This window comes from Odontesthes bonariensis, chromosome 19 (genome assembly GCF_027942865.1).
Source record: "Odontesthes bonariensis isolate fOdoBon6 chromosome 19, fOdoBon6.hap1, whole genome shotgun sequence".
Taxonomy (NCBI): Eukaryota; Metazoa; Chordata; class Actinopteri; order Atheriniformes; family Atherinopsidae; genus Odontesthes; species Odontesthes bonariensis.
In genome coordinates this window covers 11,586,276-11,601,215 of record NC_134524.1, presented here as the reverse complement: position 1 = coordinate 11,601,215, position 14,940 = coordinate 11,586,276, and the positions used below count along the sequence as shown (strand labels likewise).

The following is a 14,940-nucleotide window of genomic DNA, read 5'->3' as shown; positions in this document are numbered from 1 at the left end:
GCACAACCCAAGTACACCCCAAGGAGATGCGCCACATTTGCTGAACTCCGCTTGTGTGACGCTGTGTGTCGCTTTGTGCGCTTGTAAAGATCCACTAACAAGTTAATGGTCAGCAAGGAGCTAGCGTCAACAAGTGTCGGACAAGGTTCAAACTCCTGCTCAGTGGCACTGTTACAGCCATTTTCCTACAAGCTCTCGTTTCAGGCAAAGTACGCTTAAATCCTGTGGAGAAACTAACAATAACATGGATACTCTGTGTTCACTCATCTGTAAAATATTCGAGAGTAATTTGGACCTCCAAAGCTTTGGAGTTTCAACTTAAGCAAACACAAGTTCGCCAGAGGAGACTTGACGGCAGAGAGGTGAAAGGTCAAGCTTAGTCAGTTGACTTGATTTGTTACAATGCATTCCATATACACAACCTGTCTCGGCTTCTCTGCACCTTCACCCGCTTTCTCTGTTTCTCTATTAAATGTCAAAATACAGGGGAAGAATGTCAGCCGGTTTCCCAGAGGCTAAAGTGATGTCATAAAATTCCTTTAGTTTATTCTACAACACAGTCCAAAAACACACGTTCGACTGATTCACAATGATATATAACAGCAGACATAACAGCTGATCAACTGAGAAAGGACAACATATTTGTATTTCTGCATGTATGGTATTTCTACTTGATAAATGACTTGAATGAATAATACATTGTCAAAAATCAGAGCTGCCACTGTTATTTTTCATTTTCAGTTAATCATAGGTGATTTTGTTTTAGTAAATCAGTATCATATAGCAGTCCAATTGACCAAATCCAACTATTTTTAAATAACATGTGTGAGACTAAACAGCCAACCTTCATATTTTAAAATCAGACCACAGCTAATCGACTAATCCATCATATTTTGCTCCTAAAACAAGCAATGAAATATTCATTTCATCATCTCTTGTGAACTGGTTGTCTTGACACTTTGTCTTGACATGTCACCTTCCTGATAACACACCAATGTCTGGAGGTCTCAACATTCATGAATGTACTTAACAATGAGCAAAAATGCATTCAATGTTTTCTTCAATCATTCTTCAAATCACGTTAATTCAAAAATAACTCTGAGGTCCACACCAGATGTCCTCTCCATACAAGGTCTGGAAAGCAGCCCCTGGTTGAAGCACATCTTTGACATTCACCATGCAGTCAACGGTATGTCACCTAGACTTCATCAGCGGCGAGTGCCGCGATACGTGAAAGCATCCAGAACACCTGATAATAACACTTATCAAAGCAGCTCTCTAGATTAGATGCTGCCGGGGCTGAAACCTGCATACCTCGCCTGCTACGAGACCATGTTTGGTGAGCACTGGTCCACGCAAGATAAACACAAAGCGCAGTCAGGCTCTGGTGTACACCAGTGATGTCGAGTGAGGTTGAGCAATGAAGCAGGCATGAGGAGCCAAGCTTGCAACGGTGCTTTACTGGTGCAAATCAGTGATCCATTGAGCTGCTGTTTGTGCTGCTGTTTAGCATGTGAGAGTCACACCGGCCAGGCTGTTAAACTTTGGCTCCCATAAGGTTATACTTTATGGATACTTTGCTGTTTAGTATAAAGCACTTAAGAGGTCAGTCCATCTGGTTGGGGGGGGGACTTGAATGTTTTAGCACTGAAAAGCTGAAACAAGTGCAATTTAATCAAATATGAATCAAGCGGAAAAAGTGCAAGTCATGATCAGAAATTGGCCTATTATTCTTGGTCCCGCGTGTGTCTTTGTGCAGAACTCCAAACGTGTCTCAACTCTCCGAAAACCTTGTTGCTCTCCTGCATACAACATCTGTCATTACACCAAAGAAAAAGAAGTGCCGTCTAACCTTGCGTTAATTCATCCAAGTAAGTTTAAGCCCCTGCCAGTCTGGAAGGCTTCCAAACATTTCCACAACATTAGTCTCCTCCGGTCATTACTCTAACTGTCTCTACGTCTGTCTTTTACACAATGCCTAAGACAGCTCTTGTCTGGTGACTCGGCTTGTGGACATGACAGGCTTTCAAACATGCTATACTGCAATGATATCTAAATTATGGATTAATTTTTAAACCGTTCTTTGATGTATTCCATAAAATAAAAGAGTGCAGATTCTGTTTAGTGCCACCTAAAAATGAGATTAAACATTAAAGTTTATTTTTCTTGACATTTCTGCTTTAAAATGGCTCATCATTTACTGCACTATAACAGACCGGTTTCTGAATAATCGCCTCAATGCGTCGGTCCTCAATCAAAGCCGCAAGAGTCAATGATGAGCACTTATAAATCGCTTTTGCTCCTCCAGATGAAGCTAAAGAGTCGAGATTACCCGACGAACCGACATTATCAGTTCAGTCTTTCAAACGTCTCTGATTCACACGTTTGAACTGTGACTGTTTACTTCTCTTTGCATTTTCTAAAATCAGTCAGACAAAATAGGTACCCGATGACGTCCTTCGGTTTTGAGACCTGCTGTTTTTATGGATTAACGTGTTCAGTGGGCTAAGAAAAACAAGCAAAAGGTTATTCAATTATGATAATAATCACAACTATTGTCTGGTTAGAAAATTGTTTTAAGGCTCCTCTGGGCCATGAAATCAGTGAAGTTTCACACTGAAACGGTGTCCAAGAAGTTCGTTTTTTACCGTTTACCTCATCCGAGTGGTGCTACAGTGTCTCCCTGCATCCATAGTAACCTCAACAGAGGACCAAATATGGTATTACATCAGTCGGGGTATGTTTGGCTATTCAGTTACAAAGTGACGAACATTACCCTGAGCCTTAATCAAATTACTCCAAGAGAAATATCTGATATAATCTGATATACCTTTCTAACATCCCTTTGCTGCGGATGTGTGGAGCTCTGAAATAACACTCCACTCATTTGAATGGAAGCACAGCTGTGCCAAAGCAAATCACCTCATGCAAGTAGAAAACCATTTACAAAAAAAGATGAGATATTGTTGAACCAGATTGTGTAATGTTTACAGAGGAGAGAGGACAGAAATTGGACCATTATCTTATCTATTATGAATGGATTACCTCACATCTTTTTGGGAAGATGACTTAATTCTGGTGCGTTTAGATTCAATTAAATGGAAAAGGAGAGGCTTCTCTTGTTGGACTGTAATGCGGAGTCTGGGTTACAAAGAGTTATTGCCTACATGTTGCAGCAGTTGTTTGAACTTCAATAGCTCCCCAGCTTCACTGAAAACTAATTCGGCCTGGCTCAGAATTCCCCTCTCCGCTGCTTTTCAGAGTTGTGTGAAGTCTGGCTTCACTGTACAGTAAGCCATAGTTAACAACTTGATGCTGGCTTCAAAGTTATTCAGGAACTAGTTGTTAGTGATTACTCACGTCCTGCTTTGTTCCTTACTTTCCCTCACAAAAGGCTTCTCTTTTTTTTTTATGACAAGGCTCCAAGAGAGATAAACGCGTCTGAAAAACAAAATATAGGGGATAGAGGCTATTGGTGACAGGTGAGTGATTTAGCGAAAGAATGATGCACTGCCTCCAGGAAACCCCCGTGATACGTGTAGGAGTGAACCGCACGTTCGTGCCTCAAACTTTCAGGAGGTGAAAACGGGATTATAATGAGAATACACGACAATAGACAGCTCAGGTTCCTTGCGTTCACAGGTAGAGTGAAAACGAATAAAGGGCGAAAGAGTCGCTATTTTGACGAGTTCGCAAGGTTGTGCATATTAGGATGTCGTTATGGGTCAACGAGCAATTTTTGAACATCCAAATGCGCTAAAACAGCGCGCGAGCACCAGGTAGATTTAGGTACGTACCTCCTCTTCGTGGTTGGTGAATTCACTCTGCTCGTTTTCTTTCTCGGGTTTGTTGTTATTCATTCTGAGTCGGACTCTTTGTCACTTTCAGTTGTTTGGTTGTCTTCTTCTCGTCTCGGACCCACGATTTGAAAGCACCCTCCGACAGACGACAGTCCGCGTGCGGCCGCTGTCCCACTGACCCGAGCTTCCCACTAGTTTGGCGACATTAATGATGAGTAATTTCTTTTTTTTTTTTCTTCTTTTCTCTCTCTCTGTGTTTTAAATAGAGGAAAGGGTTAGCTGTGAGTGGTGCTTCTTCTATTGGCGGATATTCCTCAGCATTCCCTTGAAAGCTTCTCCGGAGGCTCTTGTTGCTGTTCCCCAAATGAAATACAGTTAATGTTCAGTGGACCGCGCCGCAGGCAAACTTCTCTCCCCATCTCCGCGTGCGTGGGTGCGGGAGGAGGCGAGGGAGGGGTTTAGGGTGGGGTAGAGAGTGGGATGCACCGCAGCTTTATCAAGATTTATCAAGTGTTGGGAGAGCTACAGTGGAAAATCTGTATCCATCACCTTTTGAACCAGCTGAATGTTATTTTAGTCGCTGTTACATTCCTGAAACATTCTTCCGGTGCTGTGGCTTATGTGGTTATTTTTTTGTATCAACTGTGTCATTGTTATTGTTAGTCTGTTTATAATGTAAATTAAATGCAGCTGTTTTGTACCCTGTAATTGACATTTTTCATATTTAGTTATTTCTGAAATGCATTGCTTTAAATTTATATTTATAAAGTAAGAGTGGAAGCAGGAGACCACTGGTTATTCATTTAAAGACTAAAGCAGCAGTCAGTTAGTCTAGTTTAAAGCCTGGCAAACTAATCCTTCCAATGAGTTTAGTGTGAGGTAATGTGTTCAATTACCTCACCTTTTGTGCACTTACATCATTATGAATGCAACATTTTTGGTCATTTGTGAACTCTGATGCCATCCATGGTGGAACTTGGTTGAAGTTGGACCTTGGCATTGATTAAAACCCCTAAAATCTAATCTCTTCTTTTCTTTGCCCCACGGTTTCACCATTCTGAGTCCAGATATTTAAGTCAATATCAGATATGATAGAGACTTCACTAGAACCAGATCCAATTTTGGTGGTGCTAGGCGTGTCAGATAAGTTTAATTCACTCCCAGTATTCCAACGAAAATTGCTATCATACATGTTAATTACAGCTAAGAAACTTCTCTTACAATTTTGGAAGAAAAATGAGACCCCTTCTGCTAAAATGTGGCTAGACGAAATGATCCGACTCTTGCACCTAGAAAGGATACGGCATGTGTTATCAGACAGACTGGAGAAATTCGAAGAGATTTGGTATCCCCTTCTCCAGCACATTCAGTGATTTTGTTAATATGTTTTTTTGTTTATCCATATTAATTTCTTAGTGCCTCAACAGTGTAATAGATCAGGAAGTCCCAGGGTGGGTTGTGTGTTTGTGTGAGGGTGGGGTGGTGGAGGGTGGGTTTTGTGTTTTGCTATTTGTTGTCTGTTATATGTGGGTTATTGTTTGTGTTATCTCCTACTTAAAACAAAACTCTGAATGTATATAAATGTGTAATTTTGAAATGCTTTTCACAATAAAAAAACGATTTGAAATAAAATCTAATCTCTTCTGACAGGTTTCCCTGTGAAATAAAATCCGTTGAGCTCTAAAATTTGTGGTAAATACTTTGCACTTTTGCCTCATGTATCTGTAAATTAGCCCCAGCTCACCTATCAAACTACTCCCCAGAACAATGGCAAGTTTTAATATTGGTTGATTAATTGTAAAAACTGGAGTTGTTCAGACAGATATGTTGAAGCTGCAAACTACTGAAGGATGCTGAAAAACAAGAGTTTATGTATATGTATATATACATATATTACATGGTCACCTACAAATCAACATGTCTGAGTGGTAATTTGTTATATGTATCACTGGTGTCAGAATAGCCAATAATAGATGGCATGAACCTCTGGCTTAATTAAGCCATCAAACAGCTAGTAAAGTGTTGCTATACTTAGATTAACCTCCTTGCTGCAAACCTAATCCAATACTACTCTAATCACTATGCTGGTGGTAATTTGAGTAATTACAGTATTTATGTATTTATTTTTAGTCCAGTTAGGATCCAATATGGCAACAGCCAAATGCGCAATTTAACCCTTCTAAGCTGTTTTTTCCCCCAAACCTGCTTGAACAAGCTGATCAAATCCTTTCTCATTGCCAGTAGTGGCATGTTTACCCTCAGTGCGCTGAGATCTACAGCGTACACAGAACTGGAGTCACATTACCACCACCTCCCAGTTAATAAGCCTCTAAGTTACTACAACATGAAGGGATAGCATTGTACTGTATCATGCCAGCTGCATTGGACCACAGTTCCTAATAATCATGACTTTCTGAGAAAATAAAACTAATTGATTATACTTCATCAGATCAGATGGAAGTCCGACCCACACCACAGGACTTAGAATGAGCTGATCAATCACATATCTTTTGTCTGAAAGTTTAGTCTTTTTTACAGAGAAAATGTGAGCTGTGTCCACTCAAGAATATTGCAGAGTCACTGATAAACACTTTTCCCATTGCATTCAAAAGCCAGATGTTTGTTTTTTTTACCAATGTGACCTTTACTGTTTCACTGTTTCATGACTTTTTCTTCGAGTTGAGTTTGGTTTTTATTAACTTTTGCTTTCAATCTCTGTTCAGTTGGGTTTATGCACTGAATCGACTTGGTTAGGTTTAGGAACACAAAGATATTTGGAAAGGAAAATATCATTTTTAGACTTGGAATTTATATTTTCTCAACATTCACTGGATATCAAAGTGATATGTTTTCTAACGGAGATTTCAGTACAAAAATTTCAAATGGAAATGAAACATTACTGTAGATGTGGTTCCAAGTCTCGTAAAAAATGTGATTAGCTGAGATGAGTATAAGCAATGGTCTCACATGTGTGGTGTTTCAACTTTGACACTTTGCTACTGGATGATATATCACACTTGCATCTGCTTATTCCAGCTGGCAGTATGTAAGAAAATCAGAGACAATCATTTAAAGCAATTCTGATTAGCATAACCTGCATGAGATTATGTCTTGATAAGAGATCCGTTATAATGTGAATGAGACCGAACCATATTACATAAATAGAAAACAGCTTACCCTGATTAGCAGCAGCAGTGCAGGGACAACACATTACTTTTAATGTGTTTGGTAGGCTTTTCTTCTTTAATTGCTTGCTTTTATTAGACTTGTCATGAAGTATTTAGGAAGCAGTTATGAAAGTAATCTGTTGTACAGACTTCATATACTGATGTATTTGAAGAGTCACTCATTTTCTTTATATGTGAGCTTGTTGTTTGTCTAACCTTTGACCTAGCTGCATGACAGCTTCGATCATAATAAAAAAGCATCATAAGTTAACTTGTCATTCAGTAATGCATGTGTATTTGCAGTCTCAACATTTTGAAACGCAGCACTCAGCAGGACACACGGACAATTATCAACCTGACTGTTTCACGAGGCCCTTATATAGTTATCATGAGGCTGTTGAGTACTTTTGAAGCAAACAGTGCTTTTCTGACATCAGCAATATGGCCAATTTCTGTCCAGACTTTAGGTGAGCAGAGCAGGTTGTTCATGTAAAGAAGAGAAGGCAACAACACCTGTAAATTGCTCAAGATTGGAATGTGATAAGTTGCACTCTACCACTGTGTGAGCTCACCTAAAACCGTTTGATTTATGACCTTTGAGGGCGGAAACAGTCAGGCCTCGGAGCCGTGGAAGTGATGTCTGAACAGCGCCGGAGATGAGAAAACACTAAAGTTTACTGGCACGCCTGTTATTGTCTACAGCAGGAGGTGCAAAACAGCCATCAGGTGACAAGGCAGCCTCAAACGCTCCCCAATTTCAAAACATTTATTTTGAGCAACTGTCTCACTTTGTATTCTGCGATGAAAAGTTCAAGAGCTGACAGAATCTCTGCCGTGGAGACTTTGACTATACGTTGCGTGACATTTATTGCACAGGACAGAAGCTCGCTTTGTGTGACAGCCAGTGCAGAAAACAGGGCGAGTCGTTTTTGCTGCACTTGCACCTCAAAAGCAACAAAAGAAAGGAGAAGCAGTCGCCATGGATCGGTCTTGGAGATTTCTGCTCATTCCCCTCCCCGATCATGTCTATATCAATTATGCTGCATCTGAAGCATACACAATGAAGAAGGGACATGGCAGAGTCTTTTATGCTGATGAGAGGCAGTTGGGGATGATGAGAGAGAGAGGAGGGTCTTGGAGTCTTCGAAGCAGATAAAAATGGAAATCTTCCCCTTGCTGCTCGACACCCCTGTATCAAAGCTTCTTGCTTGAGTCTGGGGAGCAGAGAGGGGGAGGAGAGAAAGGACGGGGGAGGTGAGGGTAGGGGGGCAGAGAGGGGGAGATGTCCCAGCTGTGTTTGACAGGTCTCAGGGCTGAGCTGTGTGGTCTGATGCTTGAAGAGGGAGGGTGGACCCCCATAAACACGCACACACACACACAGAGGGGGATGGAGACAGGAGCATCTAGGAGACAGTCTGGTCATGTTGTCCTGGGTAACATGTCAGCAATCTTTGACATGGTCCAGCCTTACATAGAGATATCTCTTTGTTATCAACAGGACTGCTAGTTGAACGAAATGCAACAATGTCAGTTGGACTGGTTGAAGACGCTTTGTTATTTACCAAGTGACACAGAGAAAAAAAACAAAAAAAACATGCACGTTATGTTCTCAATGTAAAAAGGAGTAGTTAGAGAAAAGAGTGAGAGAAGTAGATCAATGCTACGCTCTTAGCTGTAAGCTAAACCCGAAGCCATAATCGGCAGATAGTTAAATTGCCTTGGCATGAAAATAATATCTCACCAGACTCTGTCCAAAGCTTTAAAAATCTGATTATCAGCCTCTGAAATGTAATTATTTACACATTACATTTTGTATTAGTCCAAAAAAAACTACGTGGATGAAAACCTTTTTCAGCAACTATTTTTTTAAAGACATAGCAAATGCTTTTAAACTTTCATATTTAGGCCAATATTGCTTCTTCTTTTCTAAATTAATACAAAAACTAGGTGTGAAAAACTTAATTAGCCAGTCTCCTTAGCCATTCTCACACTTTTTTTAGTTGTGAGGACATTATTAATCTCACATTCTCAAGTACATGCATGAACCTGAGAAATAACATTAATTGGTTAGCTTCAGAGTGGATGAAGATAGAGTTGAGCTGCTTCCCCCGTTTTTAGTCTTTCTGCTTGACATTGAGCTTCATATTTTGCATCTAGCATTATTCCCTATAAGTCCACTTTAAAGACGTGAAGATACACATAATAATATCACTCAAAACTCAAATTGGCCGTTGCCATCTTGTTTTTTTAAAAACATGAACATTATGCTGGATTTGGGGCCGCTGTGGTTTGCCTTCAATACCATAAACTCACCAGAAAAATGTTTTGATATTAATGAATCAAATGGGAATTGCGGTTATATCCCAGTAGACCTCGACTCAATTGAACCATTATTCGTCCCTATAGGAATTGCCTCTTGCTGCCTAATAGAAACAATCCTGAGTCACTTCCGAGTTGGCTTCACTTTTCAGACCAATCCATTCCATACGGTACGAAGTTGTTCAGAAACCACCGATTGGTATCATTTCTGAGCATTTGGTGTTAGTGTTGAGTCACACTGTCTCCAGCATTCACTGACAAAGACAGCAAATACCCTGAAAACATGGGCGAACATGTGACTTATCAACCAGGAACAGAGTGTGTGTGAGAGGGTTAGAGCGGTGGTGGTGGAGTAAAGAGTGAACCCGGAGATCATGTGTTCAAGTTTAGTGCAAGACAATTGGTCTTCGCTTAGTTTTGCCTTTGAAACCACAAGTTAAGTTACTTAAGCCTGACTCTTGCCGTTTGGTTGTATTCAGTTACCAAAACTACTTGGTTATGGTTAGAAAAAATGATGGATTGGGTTGAAAAGCAGCCTTTCATGGACCCTGCATGTTAGCTGACAAATCGTCCGGGCTCTGTTGAAATTATACTGTAGGTGGACAAGGTTTCAGTTTAAGAACCACAATACTTTTGCTCACTGAAAAAACAGTTCAACAGCAAAAGCAAGACTGAAGATCGAGACACAAATCAGATTTTCCAATACTGTCTTCTGGATCACTGACTCACATTTAAAGGCCAGCTTGATATGAACACCAAAACAAGAATCTATCATGACACATTGCCAATGTATTGACCTGTGGTGTATCCCTGAGGCTGGACCCCTGCAGTTCTTGCAATCCGCTCAGTTGGCGGTCGGATGACTCAAAGATGTTTCGCCTTTAACATACTTTCTTTGCATTCCTGCAACAAAGAGGCAAATCACACCCTCATCACTGCTCTATACAAGTAAAAGTTTCATCCAGTGTAACCTAAAAAAAAAAAGAATAAGAGGGAGAACTATGTCGTAATCCATCCAGAGGTCATCTGTAAAAACAACCAGGCCTGGCTGTGAACATGACAGCAGCTCAGTGTTTGCCAGAGCAACACACTTTACCCTTTCGAGTGATGTGGGGTAAGTGGCTCTCATTGGGTTTTAAGCCAGGCCATTCCATTCCTCTGACTTACTGATATGCAGTGTTCCTCCCTTATGCTTAGTGCCCTTTGATCTTTCTCAAAGATCACTAATGAGCAATTTGTGGTCAGATTGACCTGTTCTAATTGGCCATGAGAGGTTTGGTTCTTTGTTTCATTTTGCTCATTCATTATCTGGGTGCTTCTTCACAACTGAGGCTCTAATTACCCAGCCTCTGTGCAACATAAAAATCACATTACATGACAATACCGGTCATTTTTGAAGATTGTTAGTCTCTTTCCTGTGTATCCTTTTAAGTGGTGTTTCCAGAGCCTGTAGAGCTTTCTTCTCTCAAACATGCTATTTGCTACATTGAATCCCTCTATGTTTTAGCAGGATAAGCCACTACATCCTTTTCAGAAGGTACTAATAATATAAACGTGTTACTCTATCAGCCTAGACAGGTATCTTTATGATTCGTGTGCATTGTGTTTGCTCAGGATTTCTTTCATGTTTATGTTCACATGGTACAGACCAATGTAGAACATGGGAAAACATGGAAGTATGACCCACTGACAACTTCAATAAGCTGGGTAGACAAACACATCTGCAACAGTGTTGGCAGACACAGAAATCGGGTGCTTAACTGTCTGCAATTCCTCCATGACAGGAACGAAATATGACAACAATGACAAAATGTAACTGCAGATGTCTAGAGGATGCAGACTATGTGCCCTCACTCTGCTGCAGACACAAGCTCACTACACTTTATGTTAGACATTTTTTATAGCAATATTGGGAAATTAGACCAAGATCCTGCCAAAAACAATTAACCAGAAATGCATCTCATGACAGCATTATTCATTCAGATGATCAATCAGATGTGATTAATGCCTCAAACTAAATCAAAAGTGCTACTTCTAATATATTAACCATTGGTAATTGATTTGTTTAGGTATCATATTATAGGGATTCTTCCAGCATCAAGAGTGTCTTTTGTGTGCAGGAATCTGGCATAATAACCTGCAGCATTTTCATGCAAAAAAGAACGTAAAATGTTAACATATCCTTACACTGCAAGTTGAAAAAGTATATATTTTCAACGAGATGTATCTTTAATAACATAGTGTCTTATGAAACCAACCTTGACCAACCAAAGCAAAAGAAAAAAAAATCCAGTTAGATTTTTCAGGGACACAGGCTCATTAATTTGCAGATCTTTCACAGAGTCACTGCAAAACTGTTGTAGGGATTTTAAACTTTTAATCAATTAAGTGCAAAAACACAGTTTGCAAAGAGTAGGAATCTTAGCAAAGGAATTAGTGTCTGAAATATCCATTGTCTTTCTCTTTCACCCTGCCCATCTCTCCCCTTATCTACCAAATTTGACCAACATTTTAGTTCAACTAAACCAAATTTAATAACCAGGTAACAACCGTGATTAAATTTAGCAGGAAAGCAGGAAATCTTCCAACCAGGCATTACGTACTCTTACATTCAGTACTGAGAATAGTTGCTGGGAATCCAGTTTTGGATAAAACACTTGAGTAGAGATCAATTCAAGTGCTTTAGGTTTGGGGTGCCATTTTAACAGCACTGCTTTGAGCTCGATACTATAGCAACACGTGAATCATAACAATGCAAAAATACAGACTTTAGCAAGAGTTTGCATTTAGATAAAAGTACCCAATATATCTATTGGCAATAACCACAAAGCAGTCACACCCGAAGTTGATAAGAACTCTGCAGATTTGCAGTGGCATTGATACTATTTCATGAGAATCCAACAGTCTTTGATACATTTCACTGGATAATAAAAACTAAACTGGGGGTTCAGCAAAGTTATTTGGATTCATTCTCAGGGGGGTGCTAATTTTATTAGGTTTTAATCAATTGACTTTATACCAAGATATGTTGCAGTGTAGATCAAAGTGACTTCAATTCCAAGGGCCATGCCACTAGTGTGGCTTAAAACCTAAATTTAAACATCGACTACAGCGAACTTAAAGCCTTAATTTAGTCTCCATGTTATCATGAATGTTTCTTTGTTCATATCAGGCCACATGGTGATGTATGCTCTGCTTACCGTCAGTCACCAAACACCCACAGGAAGAAATGCAAGCTTCTGCCAAGAACTAGTCATCCAGCAGACTTCTGTGTCTTTTTGTTCTGACAATCTTTGTTGGCTGGAACAGTTGACTCAAGGTCAATTTTTCAAAATAATTTGGCAAGCGTTGGGAAAAACCGTCTCAGCTTCATCATGATTTGATATTCTTCTTCTTCGACTCAGAAAAGGAAATCGGAAATGTACGCATGTTTGTGGTTGCATTGCTTATTTTTCGAGGTAGAACATGCATGCAGGCTGGGTTGTCCCATGTAAAATATGAGCAAATCACAAGTTGTATCCAAATGAAGAGAAAAACAACCCCAATTCATAAAACAATATATCCATCTGCTCATATGTGGAAAGACCTACTGTTGTATTTTACAAAAAAAAAAGAGGCAACAGTTGAGCAGACATTAGTCTGTACTACAAGCTTTTACGCTTCAGTGAACATGGAGGGTTGAGTGGATACGAAAGGCTGTGTTAAGTACGTCTCCGAGGCTTGAATCCCAAAATGTTGACACAAGTCTATGTAACACACTAAAATGTTCCCTTTGACTGCTGTTGCGTGGTCTTAAAATGTCTCAAAGCAGTTCTAAAGGAGACACAAAAAAGTCTTGAAGTGTTTTTTCCAGCACCTTTAATGCTGATTTATCCACGTGCAACTTGCCTTCTATAGTTTGCTTTTAGCCCCAAAGAGATTACGAGTGTTGGCCTTTATTTACAGTGAAAATAAGTCTTCTATGACCATTTGATTCAGTTTTTCAATTACTGTATCCTATAATTGTTCTGTTCCTTTAGTGAAGTCACCATTTTATGATTTTGTCACTTTTTATATTGTGCCGTTTTGCAAATATGATTTTTACAGTGACATTTCATACCAACTCAAACAAGAGTTTTCCCCCTTTTTTCTGCTGGAAAGCAAGTACGTCAAGAAATCACAAATATTAGAGCTACGGAGGAACATTTCGATTTTTTTTTATCAAATTATTGACCAAGTTTGTTTGTCTAAAAAAACTTTTTATATGGGCTGTACAGCTATTATTTTGCCCATGTGCACACATTTGTACTTGGTCTACAAGGGCTTGATCAGTTTGGTCAGTTCAGTTGGATTGTTGTTAGGTACAGGCATTCAAAAATTGGTCAAAAGACATGTGAAAAAGCAAAGTTGCGAGGGTTTTTTCCAATTTTTTTTTTTAGTGCTAGAGATTGTTAACCATATGAGATAACCAGGTCATTTATGTTATTTTACAGTTAAATTCATGGGGTGGGGGGTGGGGGGCTTGCATGGGAAAACTGCAAATGTGAACCTCGTGGTGGTGTTACAGGAAAAGTCAGAGAAGTCATCGACAATCATTCCCTAAAGAATATCTGTTGTAGTTTTAATGGCAAAGGGGTGAACACACCAGAGTGACATCCTTTTCCACAGAGCCATGCCACTAACACAGCTAAAAAGGCTTAACATCCAGTGGTTCTGGGTCCCCGTTGAGATGTAGTTAATTATTTCTGTGGGATTGCAATGGAAATCACTGTGGCCTATAGGTCACATTTCAGTTTTAAAAGGTGGAGTGGACCTAGATGTAAAGGTCAGCTGTCAGAAAGCCTTTATCCTCCCTACGCAACTGGTGGCCTGTGAACAGGACAGGCTGCAGCGAACTATGTGCTGCTGAAACTTCCAGAATAGTTCACTGAAAATTGAAAAAAAATTTGTCTAACAGCAAAATATTGAAGTTTGAAATGTTTTGAAATAGTGTTATCTCACTCTTTTGTGCCAGTATCTCCCTTTATCTATATTATTGACTCTTCAGAGAATGCTCCATACTGTAGCATGAAACCAAATACCAGATAATCTGATGAAAAGCAAAGCAAACACCCCTCCCATGTACAAAAGTCTGCTTTAAAAACAAAAGGACGTTAGATAATTCAGCGTCAGTAGAGTAAAAGAGAGGTATAAATAGCTGCTTCCAAATATAGAACAACATCTGAACTTCTCCAATTCCTGCCATCAGTTGCTATCATCATAGCCATTTTGCCCATGTAAAAACCAACCCGCTGCAGATTAAAAGGCCACACTAACCCCCACGAGGTCCTTGTCACTCTGCACGTTCGTGCAACTGTGCGGAGCATCCGTCTCTCCTGTCATATTAAAGTACACTGACGCTTTGGCAACACCCCCGAATTAAGATGATGGTCGTGGAAAAAACAGAAGTGAGAACGGAGAGCAGCCTGGACATGGCCCCGGCTGCACTCCACTGCTGAAATAATTAGCCCCTGGTTGATGCAGACACCTCGTGGGACTCCACCGTGACATGTTTAAATGAGTATTGGCGGTGTGCGACACCAGCTGTGGGCCTCCTACCAGGAGCTGCTGTTTTTTGCAGCACCCTGCCCAGTGAACCCTACGCAAAGCCTTTAAACTCTGAAGAGCCCTGGCGG

The 14,940-nt window shown here is 40.1% G+C and overlaps 1 protein-coding gene across 5 annotated transcripts in view; it reads right to left on the bottom strand.

Annotated features, from left to right (window-relative positions):
• Positions 1-4,265, bottom strand: part of LOC142369266 (RNA-binding protein with multiple splicing-like) — a 37,312-nt gene extending 33,047 nt beyond the window's left edge. For 3 of the 5 annotated variants that reach the window (XM_075451591.1, XM_075451592.1, XM_075451593.1), the window contains exon 1: positions 3,798-4,261. In XM_075451591.1, coding sequence (XP_075307706.1) covers positions 3,798-3,860 — 63 coding nt within the window. In that variant the 5' untranslated portion in view covers positions 3,861-4,261. Of the gene's footprint in view, positions 1-3,797 lie in introns of all 5 variants that reach the window. The other 2 variants (XM_075451595.1, XM_075451594.1) reach the window with 2 other exon arrangements.
• Positions 4,266-14,940: the final 10,675 nt, after the last annotated feature.